General features: G+C 39.2%; 1 protein-coding gene across 1 annotated transcript in view; it reads right to left on the bottom strand.

Annotated features, from left to right (window-relative positions):
- Positions 1-985: 985 nt before the first annotated feature.
- pigb (phosphatidylinositol glycan anchor biosynthesis, class B) overlaps positions 986-22678 on the bottom strand; it is a 29444-nt gene continuing 7751 nt past the window's right edge. Inside the window, exons 2-12 of the mRNA XM_078560914.1 lie at positions 21338-21477; positions 19927-20040; positions 16092-16196; positions 14931-15061; positions 12766-12906; positions 11401-11452; positions 10671-10882; positions 9248-9312; positions 6807-7023; positions 5015-5195; positions 986-1197 (exon numbers count right to left, since the gene is read on the bottom strand). Of these exons, the coding sequence (XP_078417040.1) occupies positions 1069-1197; positions 5015-5195; positions 6807-7023; positions 9248-9312; positions 10671-10882; positions 11401-11452; positions 12766-12906; positions 14931-15061; positions 16092-16196; positions 19927-20040; positions 21338-21477 (1487 nt within the window). The 3' untranslated portion in view covers positions 986-1068. The remainder of the gene's footprint in view (positions 1198-5014; positions 5196-6806; positions 7024-9247; positions 9313-10670; positions 10883-11400; positions 11453-12765; positions 12907-14930; positions 15062-16091; positions 16197-19926; positions 20041-21337; positions 21478-22678) is intronic.

Genomic DNA, 22678 nt, shown 5'->3' on the forward strand with positions numbered 1-22678 from the left:
AGGACCATAAAATCCCGCCGGCGTAAAATTCCGTCCCTGTTCTTCTGGGTTTTCTGACTTCACTAACAGGCACCCACCCTAACACAGAATTCACCTCCAGGCTACGAATCCAGGCCCATGTTCTTATAAGGATTGCTGGGTTGTTGTTCTTCCATCTCTTGGGATGGCGGTATCTGGAAAGTCAAACAGCTGTTGACGAGGTTATCTGTAACTATATGGATGAGCTGGCTTAACACTCACCTTCCTTGATCACAGGCAACTTGAACCATTAAATGAAACATTTATCTTTGCCCATAATTAGCGGGTTTAGCCATACAATCGTTTACAACCCCTTACTCTCTACCTTGAATAAAATTTGCACTTGAAAGGTACGTCTGCTAGGTAAAGATTACACAGAAGACTCGAGCCTACAAAGAGCTTGTAACTAGCCAAGAAAATCAAATGCAGATAAAGAGAATCTGCAAGAGGTGTGTCAAGCACCTGCTTATATATCTTAAATTCAAAGAAAAACCTCTTTTCAGTCAATTGACCAATCCAGGTGACAAACATAGAAAGGTTCACCTTCTATGAGGTCAGTCATTTCTAATCTTCCAGGAAATTGTGTGACTATAAAAGTCATGGATAACGAGACATACCAGGTCCTATTTTCAATCCTCCACATTTTCAATCATTTCTTTCATAAACACAGGAACAAGATTGGCATTAATGAGCTATTCCCGAACTCAGTTCTAATACTGACCATTTTATCACGGGCCAGGAATGTTCTGTTTCAATAAGCAATCCTCATGGTTTTAATAAATTAAATTTTCCAGTATTCACTTTAACTATTGACTCCATGGTGTGTGGCTATATTTCAGCTGAAAGCCCATTTCAGGAACACATTTTCAGCAATTTATAGGGCATTTCCCTGCAATACCTTTCATTGAACAGTTACACAGATACCATGCTCATCAACTCAATTTTTCAGAAACACACAAGACATAGGTTTCGGAGGGAAGGAACGCATTTATAAAAATAGTTCAGATAGTAGAAACATTTACACACAAGTTTAAAATGTTAAAAAAAACCTCATCTATCATCCATTATCTTTCTTTCATAAAGATGAATGTGACTTCCAATCCGACCATCTGGCACGTGAGTATGAAAATATGTTGCAGTTTTCACATAGTTTCTGGTCTTCAGAAATGGCTCTATTTTCTTTGAGAAAGAGACAAAATCTCTAGTTTAGAAGATGCATAAACAGCAGCAGATTTGAATCTCTATTTACAATTTACTGTTAACAAATATGTTGGTTAGCTTAACTTGGAGACTTACTAAGAAATATAAAACGTCCTTATAATATATTTCCTCAATTTCCCTGCATCTATGCTCCCCTATTTTAGTTCAAAGCACAGGATAGAACAGGCTGTGCCACAAATCTTCTCTCTCAGTCACTTTTATTGCCACTCAGTCAATGTCACCTGCTTCACTCTGATTTGACAATAGTCAAATTATATCAGTGAAGGCACAATTTAAATAGCAAAGGAGGAACAGAAAAAATTACAATTCTTAAATTTAAAAAAAAAATGACAGCTGAAATATTTGAAGTTTGGGGCTGTGATTTTCCACAGTCTCAGTTACCCTGTGAAAGAGGGCACTGAGCCTTCATGTCTTCAAGATTCAGTTACTTTTATCTATTTCACATTCCTGAACTCAAAAGCACCCAAAAACAAAGAATCTTGAAAAAGAGTCTGCTGGGTGGATTAGCCCAACACGCATAACATTTGAACCGTAACATTACAACTAATACTACCATTATTAGGAAGTGCCGCCGATAAGTTAAAGCAAAACAAAAAATATAGTCAAGCATAATCATTCTGTATCTAGATCAGTCACAAGCAGTGATTTTGGAACAAGTAACCATTGCTCAGTCAGTTAATAATACATATCTGTTTTATTTGTTCATGGGATGTGGGCATCACTGGTAAGGCCAGCATTTATTGCCCATCCCTAACTGCCCTCAAGAAGATGGTGATGAGCCAACTTCTTGAAATACTGCAGTCTATATGGTGTAGGTAAACCGCAGTGCTGTCAGAGAGTTCTGCGTCTGCTGCTCTTGTCATTCTAGGCAGTAGGGAACACAGATTTGTAAGGTACTGTTGAAGAAGCCTTAGCAAATTGTTGCAGTGCATCTTGTACCTGTCAGCATGGGTTTCTTAAGGGAAAATCATGTTTAACTAGTTTGCTGGAGTTTTTTTGAAGAGGTAACAGAGAGGGTGGATGAGGGCAATGCTGTTGATGTGGTGTGTTTCCAACTTCCAAAAGGCGTTTGATATAGTGCCGTACAACAGACTTGTGAGTGAAGTTAAAGCTCATGGAATTAAGGGGACAGTAGCAACATGGATACGGAATTGACTGAGCAACAGGAAAGAGTGTAGCGGTTAATGGGTATTTTTCATGCTGGAGGAATGTCTGTAGTGGAGTTTCCCAGGGGTTAGTATTGAGACCCTTATTTTTCCTGATATATATTAATGACCTACGGACTTTGGTGTACAGGGCACAATTTCAAAATTTCTGGAAGATACAAAGCTTGGAAGCATTATGAGCTGTGAAGGGGACAGTATAGAACTTCAAAGGGACATAGGTAAGTTGTTGGAATGGACAGACACGTGGCAGATGAATTTCAATGCAGAGAAATGTGAGATGATTGATTTTGGTATGAAGAACATGGAGACACATGAAATAAAGGGTATAACTGTAACGGAGGTGCAGGAGCAAAGGGATCTAGATGTAAATGTGCATAAGTCATTGAAGGTGGCAGGACAGGTTGAGAGGGTAGTTAATAAAGCATACAGTATCCTGGGCTTTATTAATAGGGGCATAGAGTACAAGGGCAAGGAGGTTATGTTCAGCCTCAGTTAGAGTATTGTGTCCAGTTCTGGGTGCTGCACTTAGGAAGGATATGAAGGCATTGGAGAGGGTGCAGAAAAGATTCATAAGAATGGTTCCAGCAATGAGGAACTTCAGTTATGAAGACAGATTGGAGAAATTAAGACTGTTTTCCTGAGAGAAAAGAAGACTAAGGGGAGATTTGATAAGAAGCATTCAAAATCATGAGGTGCCTGGACAGTCAATGTGAGAGAAGCACTCATGAAAAGATCAAGACTGAGATTTAAAGTAATTGGAAAAAGAAGCAAAAGTTATATCAAGAAACTTTTTTACGCAATGAGTGCTAAGGTTTTTGAATGTGCTGCCTTTTAGTGTGGTGGAGACAAATTCAACTGAAGCATTCAAAAGGGAATTAGACTATTAACTGAAAAGGAAGAATGTGCAGGTTACAGGGAGAAGGCAGGGGAATGATACTAGGTGAGGTGCTCATTCAGAGAGCTGGTGCAGACATGATGAGCCAAATGGCCTCCTTCTGCACCGTAACAATTCTGTGATTGTATGTGTACACCCTGCAGCTATAGTGCATTGATGATCAAGAGAGTGAACATTTAAGTGGTGGATGCAGTACTAATTAAGTGGGTTACTTGATCTGGATGATGTTGAGCTTCCTGAGCATTGTTGGAGTGGCACTCATCCAGACACTTGATGATGGTGGAAGGGCTTTGACAACTCAGGAAATAAGTCACTCAGGAGAATACCCAGCCTCTAACCTGCTCTTGGAACCACAGGATTTATGTGGCTGGTCCCGTCAAGTTTTTGGTTAATGGTGAGCCCCCAGGAACTTGCCAATGGGGGATTCAGTGATGATAATGTTGTTGAAGATCAAGGGGACGTGGTTAGATTCTCTTGTTGAAGATGGTCATTGCTTGGCAATTGGGTGGAGGCAAAGGAGAGATTGCCAAAGATGTCATAAACAAAGGTCAAAGGGGTGTTAACGGTGGTGATATTAGCTAAAGGATGTGCTAATGGTGACATTAAGGGTAGAAAACAGGATGAGCAAGTGGCAGATGGCCCAAGTGGGGGTGGGGTAGGGGGAAGGGATCGAAATAGGCTAAAAGGTGGAGATAAAACAATGGATGGAAATAAATATTAAAAATAATAATAGAAATAGGTGGGAAAAGAAAACTATATGTATATAAAAAAAACACATTATTAGAAAAAAGGGGATCAAAAAGAGGGTGAGGAAGGGGGAGAGAGTTCATGATCTGAAGTTGTTGAACTCAATGTTAAGTCCGGAAGGCTGTAAAGTGCCTAATCGGAAGATGAGATGCTGTCAGACCTATTGAGTTTTTGCAGCTATTTTCTTTTTCTTTCAGACTCCCAGCATCCGCAGTATTTTGCGTTTACCTAAGGATTCTGGGAGGCTGGCTGAAAGGTATTGTTTTGTGACTATGACTATGTTGCTTAACTAATCTGTGGGGAATTTGTGGCAGCCTTCCATTTCATAAGACGATGGTTTGCACCATGGTAGTCAACTCTGTATTAAGCATTGCCTGGTGTGGCTCAGGAAAAGCCTCACTCTGGCATGGCAGTCTTTGCTACATCTGTCTTTGGGGCAACTCTTTCGATTTTGGCAATAGCCCCCAGATATTAGTGAGGAGGACGTTTCAGTCTTGACTGGTCAAGGTGTGTCTTTGTCGTGCCTGGTGTGCAGATTGATGTCAGGTAGTCTGGTTGGTTTTATTCTTATTATCGTTTTGCACAGCGGTTTGATACATCTGAGTGGCTTGCTAGGCCATTTCAGAGGGCAATTAAGAGTCAACCACATTGCTGTGGGTCTGGAATCACATGAAGGCCAGACTGGGTGAGGACAGTGGATTTCCTTCCCTAAAGGGCAACAGTGAAACCAGACTTTTTTTATGACAATCCACCAGTTTCATGGCTACCATTACTGATATTAGCTTTTAATTCCAGATTTATTTAATGAATTGAATTAAAATTCGCCAGCTGCCCTGGTGGCATTTGAGTTTATGTTTCTAGATCATTCGTCTAGGCCTCCAGATTACTAGCCTGGTATTGCAACCACTATGATATCATATGTTTTTCATAATGGAACCAATAATAAAATATTTATGTACATACATACCTGTTCCATTACATTGTAAAATACTAGGTGAGTAGGAAGGGAGGCTTGACCAGAAAATCTTATGTTCAGCCACTTCAGTGGTTCCTTGAAAAACATTTCAGCTTCATCAACATAACTATTATTTCCAGTCAGATCTGGAGGACATTCCAGAAAGTGCATTTTTATTGGGCAATGAACGTGGCTGTGGAGAAATGAGAAATAATTAAGTGATACAGGCAACCGTTCATGCACCACACGATTTCTGAGAATAACAATTTTAATTCATTATTTTCTCCTTGCCTGCTTTTTTTAATCTCCTCAAATCAAGTGACTTCCAGCTGTAAGAATAGGCTGGAGAGCTACTCTCATGTCTCAGCCAATACTCTGGTAAGCATCTTGCAATTTTCTTTCCATATCCAGAAATGAGAAAATAATAAAGTAGTTCACATTAGGGTTTTGTTTATCAAGATTACAAAGCTTCAGGTGAGACCAGATATTTGTGAATAGGAGGTCTGCACTTTCTCTTTGAAATGTGATGGTCTTTCTTTGATAATGTCACTTTGGGAGGATGCTGTTGCATCGGAAGGGATTTCACTTATAGTGAACTTGTCACCATTTCCTTGACTGTTACCCCTCCAATTTACAATTAACTTACTGGATTGCATTTCTAGTAGACCTAATGACCTCTTCATTTTCTTTCCTCTGGTCAAATATTCCAATATTGTTAACAACCTAGGTTAGCGATGAGCTACTTTGGGCTTTATTGAACACCTTCTAAAGACTAGATCAAGTCCACTCAGTTTACCACTTTCTCCGCTGGGAATGACATTGTTGCGGATAAGGAAGAATAGTGTCTCTAATGTACACAAACATTGGCACTGAGCGCCTCTCCATCAAACAGCAAAATCACTGGTTACATACAAATTACAGGCCAATTAGGTTAATGGCCAAGGACCTGACAATGCATCCATTCAGTTTTCTAATACAGAATTAAAAGAATGAGATAACTTGTATTTGTATAGTATCTCAAGACATAAAGAACTTCACAGCTAATGAAGTATGATCGCTGTTGCGATGCAGGGAAATACAGCAGTTAACTTGCATATAGCATAGTCCCTCAAACAGCAGTGAAATGTCGGTTTGATGGTTAAATATTGGACAGAACAAAAGAACACTCCTGCTCTTTTCTGAACAGTAATTCAGCTTAAGAGCACAGACAGGGTCTCAGTTTAATGTCACATCCAAAAGGTAGTGAGCAGAATTTTAGCCTAAGAATTTTGGGTTGGGTGGTGGTTTAAAGTCTTAAATTTCAGATTCCCAACCAAAACCCACCTCCAACCCACCCAACTCCGGCTTTGAATGGGACCAAAAGATAGGTGGATAGCCAATCTGCTCCAAAGAGACTGGTTGGTACTTTAATTATGGTGATAAAGCCTCAAGCCTCATTCTGATTCAGCTTTGCAATTTTTAACTATGGTCAGCTGGGTTTCACTGAGCTTTGGGGAAACTGGCAGTTACATCCAGGTAAGGATTTGGAGGATCCAGCAGGGGAGTACATTTTCTTCCTGGATCCAAAGCACCTGCCTGAAGAACACTTATGATTGGACACCACAACCCCTCCCCGACTCTCCTCCCCCCACAAGACCTTGGACCTCCTTTGCCACCAGGCCTTTGACCCATCCCCACCCCGGTTACTTGTACTAGCATCCAATATTGCGAAGGTTTTTTACACAAATGTAAGGGCTTTAAAACCCCATAAGACTACAGTCTCTCACTTTCTACATTAGCTGTTTTTGCAAAATTCTTAACATGCCTGTAAAATGGTGTTGAATGACAAGGCATCAGGAAGAGCAAAGAGGGCTCTTCTCCCTCTGACAGTGTGTTCGTACAGAGCTGTTGAATGTGCTGCATTACATCCAATGTTCCACGTTGGTGAATTAATCCAGTATATAGAACTAGGCACATATTAGAAAACAACAGGAAACAGACTGCCGGCTTCTTCCATGCTTTCAAATTAGCCAATGAGTAGCCTATTCAGAAAAGAGAATCAAACCAGGATTTTATTGCACAATTTTTCTTAAGTAAATACAAATATAATGAAATCTAAAGCCCGTAATATTTTCTGTACATAAAACAGCAGTAAATAATATAATGGTCAAGTAAATAATTTCTACTATTTATTCCAGTTAAGTGCATACATTTATACAGAGTAGGCATTTTAAAAGATTTGCACTCAAACTTCATCACAAATTGCATAATTTAAAAGTGTTTCAACAATCCCAGAGTTATAAAGTTATAATACAAAACAATATATAGCACTGTTGCATTTATAAAGTTATAACAGGGGACAGCTATGAAAAATACCTCCGATCAAACTGCCTCTGGAAGTAAACAGGCTGAAGTCAAAGAGATATATCTTTTGAAACATTTTACACAGAAAGGCATTTCTCCTTTTAAAAACCTTAAAAATGTTCATACATTCGACATTTTTCATAGTGAAATATTACGTGTGGAGAGAGACTGCAAGGTTCTTAAGCAAATTGATATAGGGAGTGACAAGGTATTGGAGGTTTTGGCAGGCTTAAAAGTGGACACATCTCCAGGTCCGGATGATTTGTGTCCCAGACTGCTGAGGGAGGCAAGGGAGGAGATCGCAGGGGCTCTGACCCAATTTCTTAATTCCTCTCTGGCCACGGGGGAGGTGCCAGAGGACTGGAGAACAGCTAATGTGGTTCTGCTATTTAAGAAGGATTGTAGAGATAAGCCAGGGAACTACAGGCCAGTGAGTCTCAGGACAGTGGTAGGGAAACTATTGGAGAAAATTCTGAAGATGAGAATCTATCCCCACTTGGAGAGGCAAGCTTTGATCAGGGGTAGTCAGCATGGCTTTGGGAGGTCATGCCTAACAAATTTGAATTTTTTGAGGAGGTGACCAGGTGTGTAGATGAGGATAGTGCAGTTGATGTAGTCTATATGGATTTCAGCAAAGCCTTTGACAAGGTCCCACTTGGGAGACTTATAAAGAAGGCAAATGCACATGGGATACACGGTAATTTGATAAGGTGGATTCAAAATTGGCTTAGTTGGAGGAAACAGAGGGTGATGACAGAAGGATGCTTTAGTGACTGGAAGCCAGTGTCCACTAGCGTGCCACAGGGATCTGTGCACAGTCCCCTATTATTTGTCATTTATATAAATAACATAGATGACTATGTGGGGAGTAGGATTAGTAAGTTTGCGGATGACACAAAGATTGGCCGGGTGGTTAATAGTGAGGTTGAGTGTCTTGGGCTACAGGAAGATATAGACGGGACGGTCAAATGGGCAGATAAGTGGCAGATGGAATTTAACCCTGAAAAGTGTGAGGTGATACACTTTGGAAGGAGTAATTTGACAAGGAAGTATTCAATCAATGGCATGGCACTAGGAAGTTCTGAGGAACAAAGGGACCTTGGCATGTGTGTGTGTTCATAGATCTCTGAAGGCAGAGGGGCATGTTAGTGGGGTGGTGAAAGAGGCATATGGGACACTTGCCTTTATCAATCGAGGCATAGATTACAAAAGTAGGAAGGTCATGTTGGAGTTGTATAGAACCTTGGTGAGGCCACAGCTGGTTTACTGTGTGCAGTTCTGGCCGCCACATTATAGGAAGGGTGTGATTGCACTGGAGGGGGTGCAGAGGAGATTCACCAGGATGTTGCCTGGGATGAAACATTTAAGTTATGAAGAAAGGTTGGATAGACTTGGGTTGTTTTCGTTAGAGCAGAGAAGACTGAGGGGCGACCTGATCGAGGTGTACAAGATTATGAGGGACATGTACAGGGTGGATAGGGAGCAACTGTTTCCCTTAGTTGAAGGGTCAGTCACGAGGGGACATAAGTTTAAGGTGAGGGGCAAGAGGTTTCGGGGGGATGTGAGGAAAAGCTTTTTTACCCAGAGGGTGGTGACGGTCTGGAATGCACCGCCTGGGAGGGTGGCGGAGGCGGGTTGCCTCACATTCCTTAAAAAGTACCTGGATGAGCACTTGGAACATCATAACATTCAAGGCTATGGGCCAAGTGCTGGTAAATGGGATTAGGTAGGTAGGTCAGGTGTTTCTCACGTGTCGGTGCAGACTTGATGGGCCGAAGGGCCTCTTCTGCACTGTGTGATTCTGTGATTCTGCGAAAGCTTATCAATTCAAGATATTTTCTTTTAAATTCTAAACTATCAGTTACACAAATCTTTAGGTAGAATTATGAAGTAGATGCTTACCACAAAACACCATGCAAAGAGGCATTACTGGATAAATAAATCTGAATTCCTTGTGGCTTAAGAAACTGGAATAAAGAATATATATATTTTTAAAACACAGGTATTCAAGGGGTGATATTTGAAAGTCATTTGCATGTGCACAAACCTGGCAATGCTGCAAGTCAGTGCTTCAGGACATTGTGCCATCCAAAACTGTCATGTTCTCTACAATATCCAGATTTAGTGAGGCAGTGACCAAAGGGAAAGAGGTAATCAACCAATCATGCACCATCCAGTGCCTGAGAAGAGAACCACTTGTGTGCCTGCTCTCATGGAATGATCATTCACTACAATAGGTTATCTATTATAACTATGTCTTGGTATGTCAATTCAGTCACCCAGTGCCCAATATATGGCTCCAGCACAACCCGAGTCATGACATCCAATTGGACTTTTGCTAATACCAAGTGCAGACACTATCCAAATCATCAAATTTTCATATTTTTCTACTATAGACAATAACTTCTGACTGTAAGACAGCTCATGGGGTGGTACTGATGAAAAAAGTGAAGGAACTGTGGAAAGTATTTACTATAACCCCTCAGCTTGTACCAACATTTCTCTTAATTCTATATTTCTGCATTAGTCCCAAAACACCAAATTAGTCTACATTGTGAACAGAGCAGGTATCAAGAGAAAAGCAGATAAGTATCTAAATGGAAGAGGATACAAAGGTTATGAGAAGACAGCAAATAGAGTAAGATGAGTCAGGATTGCTCTGGCAAAAACCTGGAACAGACAATTTGGATCAAATAGTTTGCAAATCCATGATTAAGCTAGTAATCTTGTCTTCAGTTTTTCAGTGCTGTAAGCATCTATGGTTTAGTGCAGCCACACCTTGCTTCCACTTATTCTCAGATCAGGAAACACCATTCAAATTAAGATGGAGGGAGAAGAAAAGGGAAAACTTTAAATCAGTGAGAAGAGATTTACACCTTAGTTTACAGCACCACACTAAATGGTATATCTTTAAATAACAGGATAAAAATATATTTTTTGCATAACTTGTGAGTGCCTATTTGTGTGACTTTGTAGCTTTAGCGACACAAATTATTGAACTGGACAAAGAATTTAACTGAAAATGAATTCTGATTAACATGCATTAAGGACAGGCACCTTTAATATCTTCTTCTGGAGATCATATTGTACTGCTGCTGTTACATTTTTATATTTTACAAAAGCAGCAGCTCCATTGAAAGTGGTTGCAGGAACAAAAGAGAGCAGGTAATGAATTACAAGGTTGAATCTTAACTCAAAACTTCAATATCTGTAAATTTGAGCTGGAATGATTATGACTCCTGTCCTGTTAGGATTCCTGTCCTGTCTTCAATCCAAGATAGCTATTATCCTCTACACAAAAAGCCCCAAACTGAGTGGTACACACCTATACACCATGAGGGTCCATATCACTGCGATTAGCAAAACGCTGTACTTCTTAGGCACCAACAGGCATCCATGAATGAAGAAGGGAAAATGAGTTCCCATAATAACAGGAAATCCCTGTGTGAAGTACCAGTGCCATGAGTGTGAGCCGTAGAATGATCCCATGTTCTGAATCACGTTAAATCTGAGGAAATTCCATTGAACCATAACCCACTAAAAGGGTGAAAAAAACAAAGATAGACAGGAACAAAATATAAATTTGCAACATATCATGGGGTTGTAAATGGAACACGATAACAGCATGAATATTACCAACAGGGAAAATGAAAGGCAAATATCTTGGGTAGCCCTGTCCTGGAATGTTTTTCTTCAAAATGAAGTACTATATGATGTTTCTGAATCCAAAAGAGTATCACTGATTTTTTAAGATGTACAGACTCTAGAAAAAGAAATGAGTGCTACAAAATCACCATTTTACACAGATACACAACTGAACAGTTAGCATTTCACAATTAACGATTTTGTTTTTAGAACTAAGCAAAAATAATTAAATCTACAATGCTGAAAATAACAGGCACCAGGATCTGTTAAAAATAAGATGCCTCAGTGCATTACAATTTTCTCCAAAGTAGGCTAGGCCCTGGCTTTATCACATGCTGGCCACACAACAATAGTGTATTACACAGCTCAACAAGTTTTCGAAAGGTTAAATGTATGAAAAAGCATCCTACCTCACCGTAAAATATTCGGTCAATAATCAGAGAAATCCCTAGTGTTAAGCATCTATAAAATAAATAGAATCGTCACTTTTATGTTTATATGTTTATAAAAATAACTAGCACACCAACATACAGCCACAGGAGTAGGATACAGTTTCACCCTGATTTCCTCCACTCAACTTGTTCATGGTCTCAGCTGTGCCGCAAGGAAGGAAAGAGTCACTTGAACAACTACTGTAACCAACTGCTGAGAACTGTGCAAAAGAATAATGTTGGAAGACTGGTAGCAGTTGCTCACCAAGGAAGAATGGCATACAATATGCAATGGAAACAGCCTTTCTTTTGCATCTATCTCCACCTCAAAATGTTGGAAAGTCGGAAAAGTCCAAAAACTTGGCCCCTCAGGCTTGAGGGTCCAAGTGGCCTACTCCTGCTCCTAATTCATATATTCTATCATTTCTGCTACCGCATGTTGGATACAATTTTCTGTCCCAGCTAAGAAGCCTTCGGGACTCCTTTCTAGGAACCTGCAATGAGGATTCTCTCTGTTTTGTGCATGGAAATTACAGCAAAGTTAACCACTACCTCTGTAAAAAAAAAATCCTTCAGGAATCAAGTTAGCCGCTTAGGATGAGTCAAATGCATAACTGGCCTAGATTCTCTCAAAATGTACTTGAGGCAATCCACGTGGATGGTGGGAGCTGTAATCCTAAGCATATTTGTGCAGTCAACAATTTTCATCAAGTCCAAAATGAAATTCTTGCCAATGTCAGGGTTAGCTGGAAGCCAAGTCCCCAGGTGTTCAGGCAAGAGTTCTAGCTCTCAAGATGAACATGAAACAAACTTGATTTTAAATACTGGTGAGGAACTGTTTGCTGTTCCTGTTAATACCATATTCCTGCCTCATCCCCTCCAATTCACCTACTTTCCAAGAGCAGACAGAATAACCATCTTGCATTTCTGGGTTGCACCCCATTAATTTCAGGCAGGTTGTCAGTAGTACTGAACCACCAACATTGGATGGTGTGGATATTACCCATGCCAGCAATAATGCTTGTGAGTTGATCTCTGGATCATAGGAGGCATTGTACTGCTTTATTATTAATATTTATCTAGGTCAGAGCCATGCTGCTCCCACATTTAAAATTTTAAAACTAATAATTTAGATAGTGTTTTCATTTCTGCCCCTTTCTGTTCCAGTGCAAACTCTGATCCTGACATGAAATGCAAATACGAAGCATCTACACTGAATTTAGTTGCTGATTGCGAATAGCATTCAACGGCAAAAAATATAAAATTGGCTATTAAATTGCTTTTTCTAAAGTTATATGTGTCTGGACTGATTTGGGGAAAACTCTTCTCCCCTCTTGTACATACCCAACTGGTAGACATTTGTACAAGAGTAGATCCAGTTTCTTCAGTTCCTGCCAGAAATGAAAAAATAGCAGAGGCAGCCAAAGAATGACAGCGGTGGGGCGCACAACAACTGCAAAAGCAGTCAGAGCCAGATATTTCGAACTGCAAATGGGAAAAAATAAAAACAGACACAATCAGATCTGGTAACAACTGCCCTTAAATATTATCACAAAAATAAACAGCACTTCTGCAAACTTACCCCATTTTTTTGCCAGTTTCCCTGTAAAAGTGATAGTTTCTAGGTGTCAGATTCTCATAGGTAAGCTCTACCCATCAGTGACATTTCCAATTTCACATTATCTTCCCCCCATCTTTCCCAATTTCCGCAGCCTTCCCTTCTATTTTAGGGACAACAGGTTGGCAGAAATAATAGACTACATTAATGTATCTCTCTCTCTCCCCCCTTCTTCTTCTCCTCTATCTGCAGGATGATGGGGAAATGAAGATATTTGAGCAGAGAGAAGTCTGCATTCTGCAAAGAAAAATCTACTGAACTAGCAAGTAATCTGCTACAATCTTTAAATAGTGGGGAAACTTAAAAACAAACTTTTAAGGAACTACAATGGACATCAATTATCCATAACATCAATTATGAATAAGTTTTATCTACTAAGAACCACAAACAACTCTGACATCTATCATTCTACAAAGAATATAGTGATTCAAAAAAATAGGAACCAAAAGACCAATTTTTCAAGGGACTTATATTTTCTCCAGAGCAGGGGAATAATTACTAGTAAAACCTTACTGGGAGAAAAAACATGAACTCTATGGCCTCCAACCCCAATAAGGCAAAATCTCTTGATAATAGAAACTACAATGCCAGGAAGCGGGGATCTTCTTGAGGAGGCTAAATTAGACAGAATTACATCAGCGCAATTCCTCAATGTTTGTGCTTTTCTTTTAAACTGAAGTCTTTCTTTCAAATCTTCTATCATTTCTTCACTCCCTCCTGTCCACAAAACTTGCCTTTGAGGAAAGAGCATGCAGGTGATATTTAATAGCAGTGGACGATGGCACACTATAAAGTTAGGAAGTGAATCTGCTTCCTATTTTCACTATGAAAAAACACTCTGTCAAATAGCTTGCCATATGAGTAGAGCTGAAATCAGATTACTCTGCATGGGAAGTTAAGAGCACAAAACTTACATCTTGTCACATTAACTGTTATGACGGATGGTAAATGCCAAGCTGTCCAAATCCCAGTGGGAAACTTGAAGACGCTGCCGCAACTATTTGAAATTTGTACTTATTTCGAGATGTGGGCTTTGAATTCAGTAAAAGGCGGCCACCAAGTCATATAGGTTTCTTACAAAACTAAATTAAACCTTTATTAATAGAAGAAATGATTTTAAGCACATACATAGATCTACAAATTACTACTATGATAACTTCTAAATCCCCTAATTAATCTAACCCCCAGTTACACCTCCGTTAAGGTAACAGTGAAATGCAAATTTTAAAAGACTCAGTCAAAGTAACACACAATACCCCGAACAGTCAAATTAAAAGTGAGTTTTTCTCAGCCTCGGTTCTTGTAGACAGCAGCTTGAGGCTTAGATGCTGGCGGCTTTTCACACTTGTGTTAGATCTTAGAATGTCTGCCCTTACACACAGCCTTCTCTCCTTTATACATATTTTCCTTTTGAATGCAAATTCCCATTGTTTCACTATGTCTTTGGACTTTACCTTTCTAATAATAAAAATCTATTGTAGTACCAATTTTATCAGTAATATTTGGGAAAAATAAACACACTATTTTTTAACTTCTTCTGGCTAGGAGGAACATTTCACCCCCTCTTTTGAATTCAAGCTAGTCTGGTTTACTTAAAAATGCAAATGTTCCCTTCACACCTCACATTCTAAAACTTCCCCCATGTTTACCTATGTAACATTTCAAACCTGGCTTATCTTCTGATGCGTCAATTCAATTAAGTCCCCCCCTCCAACCCCGCACACACACACACACACACACACACACACACACAGACAGCACTATTACTCTATTTTACAATAAATTCCAATAACATTATGAAAATTATTATATCTTCTTGACATTAACATACTATTGTAAATTATACAATATAATTTTAAAAAGGTTTAGAATATGCAAACATTTTCCTGACCTACTCCCAGTCTTTGTACCCTGAAAAGGGTAGTAATAAAGTGTAAAGCTGGTTAAAACAGCTTCCATACTATTCGTAATTGTCCGGGTACTGCAATACCAGGTGAACCAGGAACACAGTTGGGAAAAATACTGAAAGAGAATTAAAAAAAAAAGTCCTTTTATAGTACAAGTCTTGAAACTTTAAATTCTTTGGATGCTTATTAAGTTTACATAAAATTATTTTCTAAATACACAAAATATTTAGTTCTGAAACAGTTAAGAGCAGCTAACCCTCTAATTTCAGGTTTGGAGCTTTGAATGCACATCTTAGTAATGCCCATTTACTGTCATTAGATGTTGTCAACCATGCATCTGACACATGTATCTGCACAATCGTGAAATTTACAAAATGATACAATGGAAGGATTGCCCTGACCACATCGTGGACTGCGGAATCCAAGGTATTTGGTGTCAATGTATTTTATCAACCTTTAGATTTCACAGTCCATTTCAACAAACACAATCTGTGACAGTATTAATCCTGTGTACTAGAGAACTTTTTAGATATCTAGATTGCAATCTCCTTATACAAAAAAAAGTTCAACCTCTCTAAAATTCAGCCTTTCAGGTCTTGCTTACAAGCTAATGCTTAGGGAATAGACAAATTAGAGTGGGCCAACAGTTGTGGACCTGGACTTGAAGATCAGTTTTTGAAACATTGTAGATTTGGAGATTGTAGAAAATAGTGCTAACAAAACAAACATTTTCTTTATGGAATGGATTTATTTTTATATTTGAAAAGTATAAGCTCCTTTTACCTAATTGCTTTAACTTGTATTGCTCCTTCTCAATATCTTATATATTTTTGTGCATGATTTAGCTTGGTAATAAGTTCTTTAATAGGCATAGCATATAAGCTTCACGCACAGAATGATCCCGTTCACTTTTGTCGCAATAATTTGTCACATTATAATGTCTATTGGTGTGTTGAATACTATTGATACTGCCTCATACCTTCAGAGCCTATTGCATAAAAATTCTTCCACATACATCACTCGGTTTTCAATCTCACCTTCAAGTTGAGAAAGACTTGAGGCAGAGTCAAACACCTTGGGAAAAATTTCCATCCCGCAATGAAAAGAAAATAAATATGAATAGATAGAGCAAGAAATCTACTTACCACCCATTTTGCAATTTCTGCGCTCTCCTGTTTTTTCACCATAGAGTATAGTTTTACATCTGCCAGTGCTGCCAGAAAAGACTGCACTAATCGAGGAACCCAGATCTGCAAAAAAAATTATGGCAGGTTCACTGGCTGCAGTAGAGTTTATGTTGGAGTGCAGAGTGCAGATGTAAATCATCGTCCAGTGAGTGTATTACTTGCGTCAACAAAAGAATCATTGTCCTTGCCCTCTTGTACTATTACTGCTAACAAAAGCACAGATCGATGTGAAACTTACATTTTTTAAATAAATGAATAGATATCTACGCAATCAGAACATTTTCTATATAATCCAAAGTTATTCAATCTCTAGCCTCTTGCACAGCACAATGCAAATTGCAGCTCTGAGACTACAACTCTTAACATCAAGTTCTAATTCTTTTTTTTAATTCATTCAAGGGATGTGGGCTTCGCTGGCTAGGCCAGCATTTATTGCCCATTCCTATTTGCCCTTGAGAACGTGTTGGTGAAAGCTGCAATCTTGAACTGCTGCAGTCCACGTGGCGCAGGTACACCCACAGTGCTGTTAGGGAGGGAGTTCCAGGATTTTGACCTGACAGTGAAGGAACAGTGATATATTTCCAAGTCAGGATGGTAAGTGGCTTGGAGGGGAACTTCCAGGTGGTGGTGTTCCCATGTATCTACTGCCCTTGTCCTTCGAGATGGTAGTGGTCATGGGTTTGGAAGGTGCTGTCTAAGGAGCCTTGGTGCGCTTCTGCAGTGCAACTTGTAGGTGGGACACACTGCTGTCACTGTGAGTCAGTGGGTGGAGTAAGTGAATGTTTGTGGAAGGGGTGCCAATCAAGCAGTGTCAAGCTTCTTGAGTACTGTTGGAGCTGCATTCATCCAGGTAAGGGGAGTATTCCATCACACCTCTCTCCACCTATCACTGGCCCCCTATCGAGCTCTCCTGTCCCACCCCCTTCTACCAGCTTATATTTCATCTCATTTCTATATGTCTTAGTTCTGATGAAGGGTCATACGGACTCGAAATGTCAACTGTATCCCATCTCCGTAGATGCTGTCAGACCTGCTGAGTTTTTCCAGGTATTTTTGTTTTTGTTCTAGATTTCCAGCATCCGCAGTATTTTGCTTTTATCTTGTAAATATGGAAAATGGCTTAAACTGGGGGAGAGAATTTTAACCCTTTTCTGATTTCACCAGATCAAAAACATTCTGTGCCAGGCCTGCTTCCAAGCTTCCACCTTAGATTCTGTTCAACCAAGTAAGGTAAATTGCAAATGCTGTTTGGTGACTGCACTTTTCCTGAAGGAAGCACCTATCTTCAAGTCAGCACGTCCGCTAAACAATTTCAACAGATTGAGCCAAAATATCATCCATGCTAACATTCTTACAGTGCTGTAACGAACAAATAAAATAATATTTAAAGGCCTTCATTTTCAGCATCTTCCAGATAGTTTGAAGGATATGCCAGAATCACAGTATTTTATTTGATATTTTTGCAGGATACATTTAATAAAACAAATTCTTATTTGTTTAATAAGCAGGGTTATAACAAAAGTAAGGTACACAATACAGTAGAGAGTCAAGCTGATTACAGAAAATACAAAGGAGATCAAAAAAAGGGAATAAGTAGGACAAAGAGTGTATGAAAGTAGATTAGCAGCTAATACAAAATGGAGCACAAACATATTTTCTAAACATATAAATAGTCAAAGGAAGGATGAGGCCTATTAAGGGCCAAAAAGGAGATTTTCTGTGCAGGCAGAGGACATGGGTGAGGTACTAAATGAGTACTTTGCATCTGTCTTCTCTAAAGCTCATGGTACTGCCAATGTAGTAGTAAAGAAGATGGGATTAGCGATATTGGATAGGATAAAATAAATACATAAGGAGATATTTAAGAGGTGCACAGCCCTCAAAGTAAAAAAGGCTCGCAGTTCAGGTTGGATGAATCTGAGGTAACTGAGACAAATAAGGGTGGAAATTGTAGAGAATCTGGCCACAATCTTCTGATCCTCTTTAGATATGAGGTTGTTGCTAGAGCACTGGAGGGTTGTCAATATTACACATCAGTTCAAAATCAGAAGGGATATAAACACTGCAATTTCAAGTCAGTCAGCCCAACATCAGTGATGGAGAAACTTTGAGACATTAATCAGGAACAAAATTAATTAGTACTTTGAAAAGTACTGCAGCGGTTCACAGCAGCAGCTCACCACCACCTTCTCAATGGCAATTAGGGATGGGCAATAAATGCTGATCTAGCCAGCAACATCCACAACCCATGAACAAATAAAAAAAAAGTATGGGCTAATAAATGAAAGTTATCATGGATTTGTTAAAATCAAAGAGTGTTTAACTGAATTGATTGAGTTGTTTGATGAGGTAATGGAGGGTTGATGAGAGTAATGCGGTTGAAGTTCTGTGTATGGACTTTGAAAAGGTGTTTAATAATGCACCACATGTTAAACTTGTTAGCAAAATTAAAGCCTATGGCGTTAAAGGGAAAGAGACAGCATAAATAAGAATTGTAAACAGAAAGCAGAGAGTAATGATAAAAGTTGTTTTTCAGACTGAAGGGAAGGTGTAGAGTGATGCTCCCAGGGTCAGTATTAGGGCCATGGCTCTTTTAAATATATACTAATGGTCTCAACTTGGATGTAAAGAGCATAATTTAAAAGTTTGCAGATGACATGATTCTCAGAAACATGGTAAACATTGGGGAGGGTGGTAACAGACTTCAGGAAGACAAACAGACTGGTGAAATGGGCAGACATATGGCAGATGAAATTTAATGCAGAGGAGTGTGAAGTGATGCATTTTGGTAAGAAAAATAAGGAGAGACAATATAAACTAAATGATACAATTTTAAAGAGAGTGCATGCACATAAATCTTTAAAGTTGGCAGGGTGAGTTGAGGATGCTGTTAAAAATGCATTGGGGGCATATGCTTTATGAATAGAGGCACAGAGTAGAAAAGCAAGGAAGCTTTAGTAAACCTTTATAAAACACCAGCAAATCCTGAAACTCCCTTCCTAACAGCACTGTAGGAGTACCTACACAAGATAGATTGCAGTCATTCAAGTAGGAGACTCACCACCACCTTCTCAAGAGCAATTAGGGATGAGCAACAAATGCTTGCTTTGCCAGCGATGCTCACATCCCATAAAAGAATAAAAAACAATGTCCTCAGCTGGAATAATATGTTCAATTCCGGGCAGCACACTTTAGGAAAGACTCCAAGGCTTAGCGAAGGTGCAAAAGAAATTTATTAGAATGGTACCAGAGATGAGATACTGGAGAAGCAATAATTATTCTCCTTCCAGCACAGGCAGTTAAAAGGAGATTTGATAGATGATCAAAATTATGATCAGTTTTGATAAAGTGTAAATAAAAATAAACTGTTTCCAGTGGCATAAAGGTCAGTAAACAGACACAGATAAAAGGTGCAATATTAAAACCAGAGGAAATCTCTTTCTTCACACCATGGGTTCTTGTAATCTGTAATGCACTGTTTGAAAGCAGCTTCAATGATGTCCTTAAAAACTAGATAAATACTTGTAGAGAAAAAAAAAACAGGACTATGGGAAAGAGGAAAGTAGGACTAATTGGGTAGTTCTACCAAAGAAGTGGCACAAGCATGATAGTCCAAATAGCCTCCTCCAGTGCTATATCATTCTATGATTCTCTGATACCAAAGAACAAACATACATTGATGTTTCCCCCCAAAAATTAGCCAATAACTTTCCTAGCATTTCAATAACAAGGTTAAATCTCATTTATGAAGAGACAAGACTGGTTAGTATCAAACAACTGTTTAAAACCTTACCAGCAGTTGAACTGTATCCTTCTTGAATACTTGCAACAATTTATAAAAGCTTGCAAAGAACAATGGATAGATGTAACCTCGAAGTCTTTCTTTCCATTCCCAGGTTAAATAACCATATTTGTCAATGTTAAGATTATAGTATTAAATATTTATTTTTTTAAAAATAAACAAAACCATCCTTCTGTTTGAAGCTTCATGATCAATTAACCCTTGAGTACCATGTGACCACCAAAATGTGAGCACTGCTTATCTATATATATATACACACACACACATATATAGGCCACCATCTTGCCCCATGGCTGGTCTCTCCACTCCACAGCTGGTCGATCTTTCATTCACAGCAGCAAAACCCAAAATTAAGTCATTTAGTCCTCTCCATGTTCAACTTGTCAAAATTCTGCTTCTCTTTCCCAGTAGATTATCAAAAGTTTGATGTAAAGAAGGAAACTGAAGAGTGTAAAATAGCATCTGTCAAAAAAAAGGGGCTTTCTTCCATTTATGTGGATGCCCCAGACAGCAGGCAATAATCAGCTTATTGTGCACAGATTAATTCAGTCCGCATTTTAAAGTCATACATGCTATCCTTATTTTTACATCACACTTAATACCATTATTTATAATTAACAATTTATAACAATTTATGAAGGCAGAAAATAGAAAAGGTTGGAGTATGAGGGCCAAATTTTCAGAGTCACGGTGGCTCTGGAGACCTTTTAAAAAAAGATTTAAAATCTGAACTGCCTCTGGAGGCACCAGGCTTGACTCAATCATGCCCCCACCTGCAAGTGACAGGCCTTTTTTTAAATCAAGGTGGGCCTGTCGAGTTGGGAAACTTCCCAACTTGAGCTATCAGGCTTAATCGCAAAAATACTAAGGACTTCTGTGCAGTGTGGACTGAGGGACTACAAGACAGAAAACTGGAGCACTATAGTACCACTATTGGTAGGAGGGTGTAATTATAACATTTCAAGTTTACCCGGACATTCAGCATTATAAACATGCACTTGGAAATTTATAATGAAAGTACATGCTGAAGTAAGATAGTTTTTCCTTCCCAATTTTATGTGACGCAAGCATCCAGCACTTCCTTACAAAGAATAACACATTTCTCTTTTGCAGTACAGTACACTGTGATCAACGGAAAATAGGTGAGAAGCTTCATGTGTCAACTAATCTGGACACCAAAGACTGAAACTGTATGTTACAAAACCATTCTATCAGTTTAAGTTTAAACGTGACCAAGTGAGGTTAACGTTTCCTTTATGGTATTCCGGTAGACAAATCTAGCTGTTCCAAAATCTTTCCACATACCTGGAAACTGCATTTAGTTTAAGCAATCCCTGAGTTAATGGCTGATATAAAAGTTAATATTTTTAGAAGGTGCATGTACAAGTTGAAAACCCAAAGGATATTTGAAGACCATATTGTGTGCGACTTCGAGTGACTGCCAATACTCATCAGGAACGAAACTCGTTTGGACCAGAAAGCAGTTCACCATCCTCAAAGCTACAGTGAACATAATTAGATAGATGTTTGGACCCAATAATCCTAAATTTAAGAAAACAGAAAAACTACAATTACAAAAGCAGCAAAATATTTTGGTGGCTCCAAATACCAGCTGCCTTTTTCTGAGGAAGACAGTGTCACATTAAACACATTTCATTGAGTAAACGTTACAGCTTAGGAAAAAGAATCATTCTTCTACAGAAAAAAAAAAATCATTTAAAAAAACTGCACAATTCCATTTTTATACTTAAGGAAAATTGTATTCTAGCATTAAATATTATGAACACTAAACATTTACTGTTGGTCATGAAAATTCTCTTGATCTGTGAGATGTTGTGCTGTACAGCTGGTTAAAAGAGGACCTTTGTTTTCTGGGCATTTAGTGAAAGACCTATTGTCTCAAATGCTTCCGCGGAGTCAGCAATGACCTGGAACTCTGTTTCTGAGTGAGTATACACACATGCATCACATATACTGAAGCCCTGTAACTTAATTTGGAATGGTTTTGGATTGAAGGCAGCATAGGTTGAATGGTTTCCCGTTTGTTCTGTAGATGATCGCCACACCGGTGGCTAATTTGCTGGAGGTGGTCAATGGCAAGATCCCGGACAATGTGGACCATTTTCTGTATCTTAGGAGCCTCCTCTTGACAAAAGCAGACTTGGACAATGAAATTCATCATCGCTTCCAATGTGCAGCTTAGCTTTGGCTGACCAAGGAAAAGAGTATTTGAGGATCAGGGTCACAAACCCAAGACTAAGGTCCTAGTTTACTGGGCAACAATGATCCCTACACTCCTATAAGCTTCAGAGACTTGGACAACCTACAGCAGGCAGCTGAAAGTACTGGAGAAGAACCATTAGTGGTGCCTTCGCAAGATCCTCCAAATCCAATGGCAAGAAAGGTGGTCCAACAGAAGTGTCCTCTCCAAAGCCAACTTGCCAGGCATTGAGATGCTAATCACTCAAAACCAGCTCTGCTATGTGCCTGAGACCAGACACCTAAAGCAATTACTCTATTCGGAAATAAGTCACGGCAGGAGACTCCTAGGAGGACAGCAGAAACGCCTTAGGGATGTCCTCAAAAGCATCCCAGAAGAGGTCAAACATACCTGCTGACTCATGAGAGTCCCTGGCTTGTGACAGACCAAAATGGAGAAGACTCATCCAGGAGGGTGCCGACACTTTGAGTGACATCGTCAGGAACATGCAGAGGTGAAGTTGAGGTGTCAAAGGAAGCGCAC

Source organism: Cetorhinus maximus, chromosome 17 (genome assembly GCF_964194155.1).
Source record: "Cetorhinus maximus chromosome 17, sCetMax3.hap1.1, whole genome shotgun sequence".
Classification (NCBI taxonomy): Eukaryota; Metazoa; Chordata; class Chondrichthyes; order Lamniformes; family Cetorhinidae; genus Cetorhinus; species Cetorhinus maximus.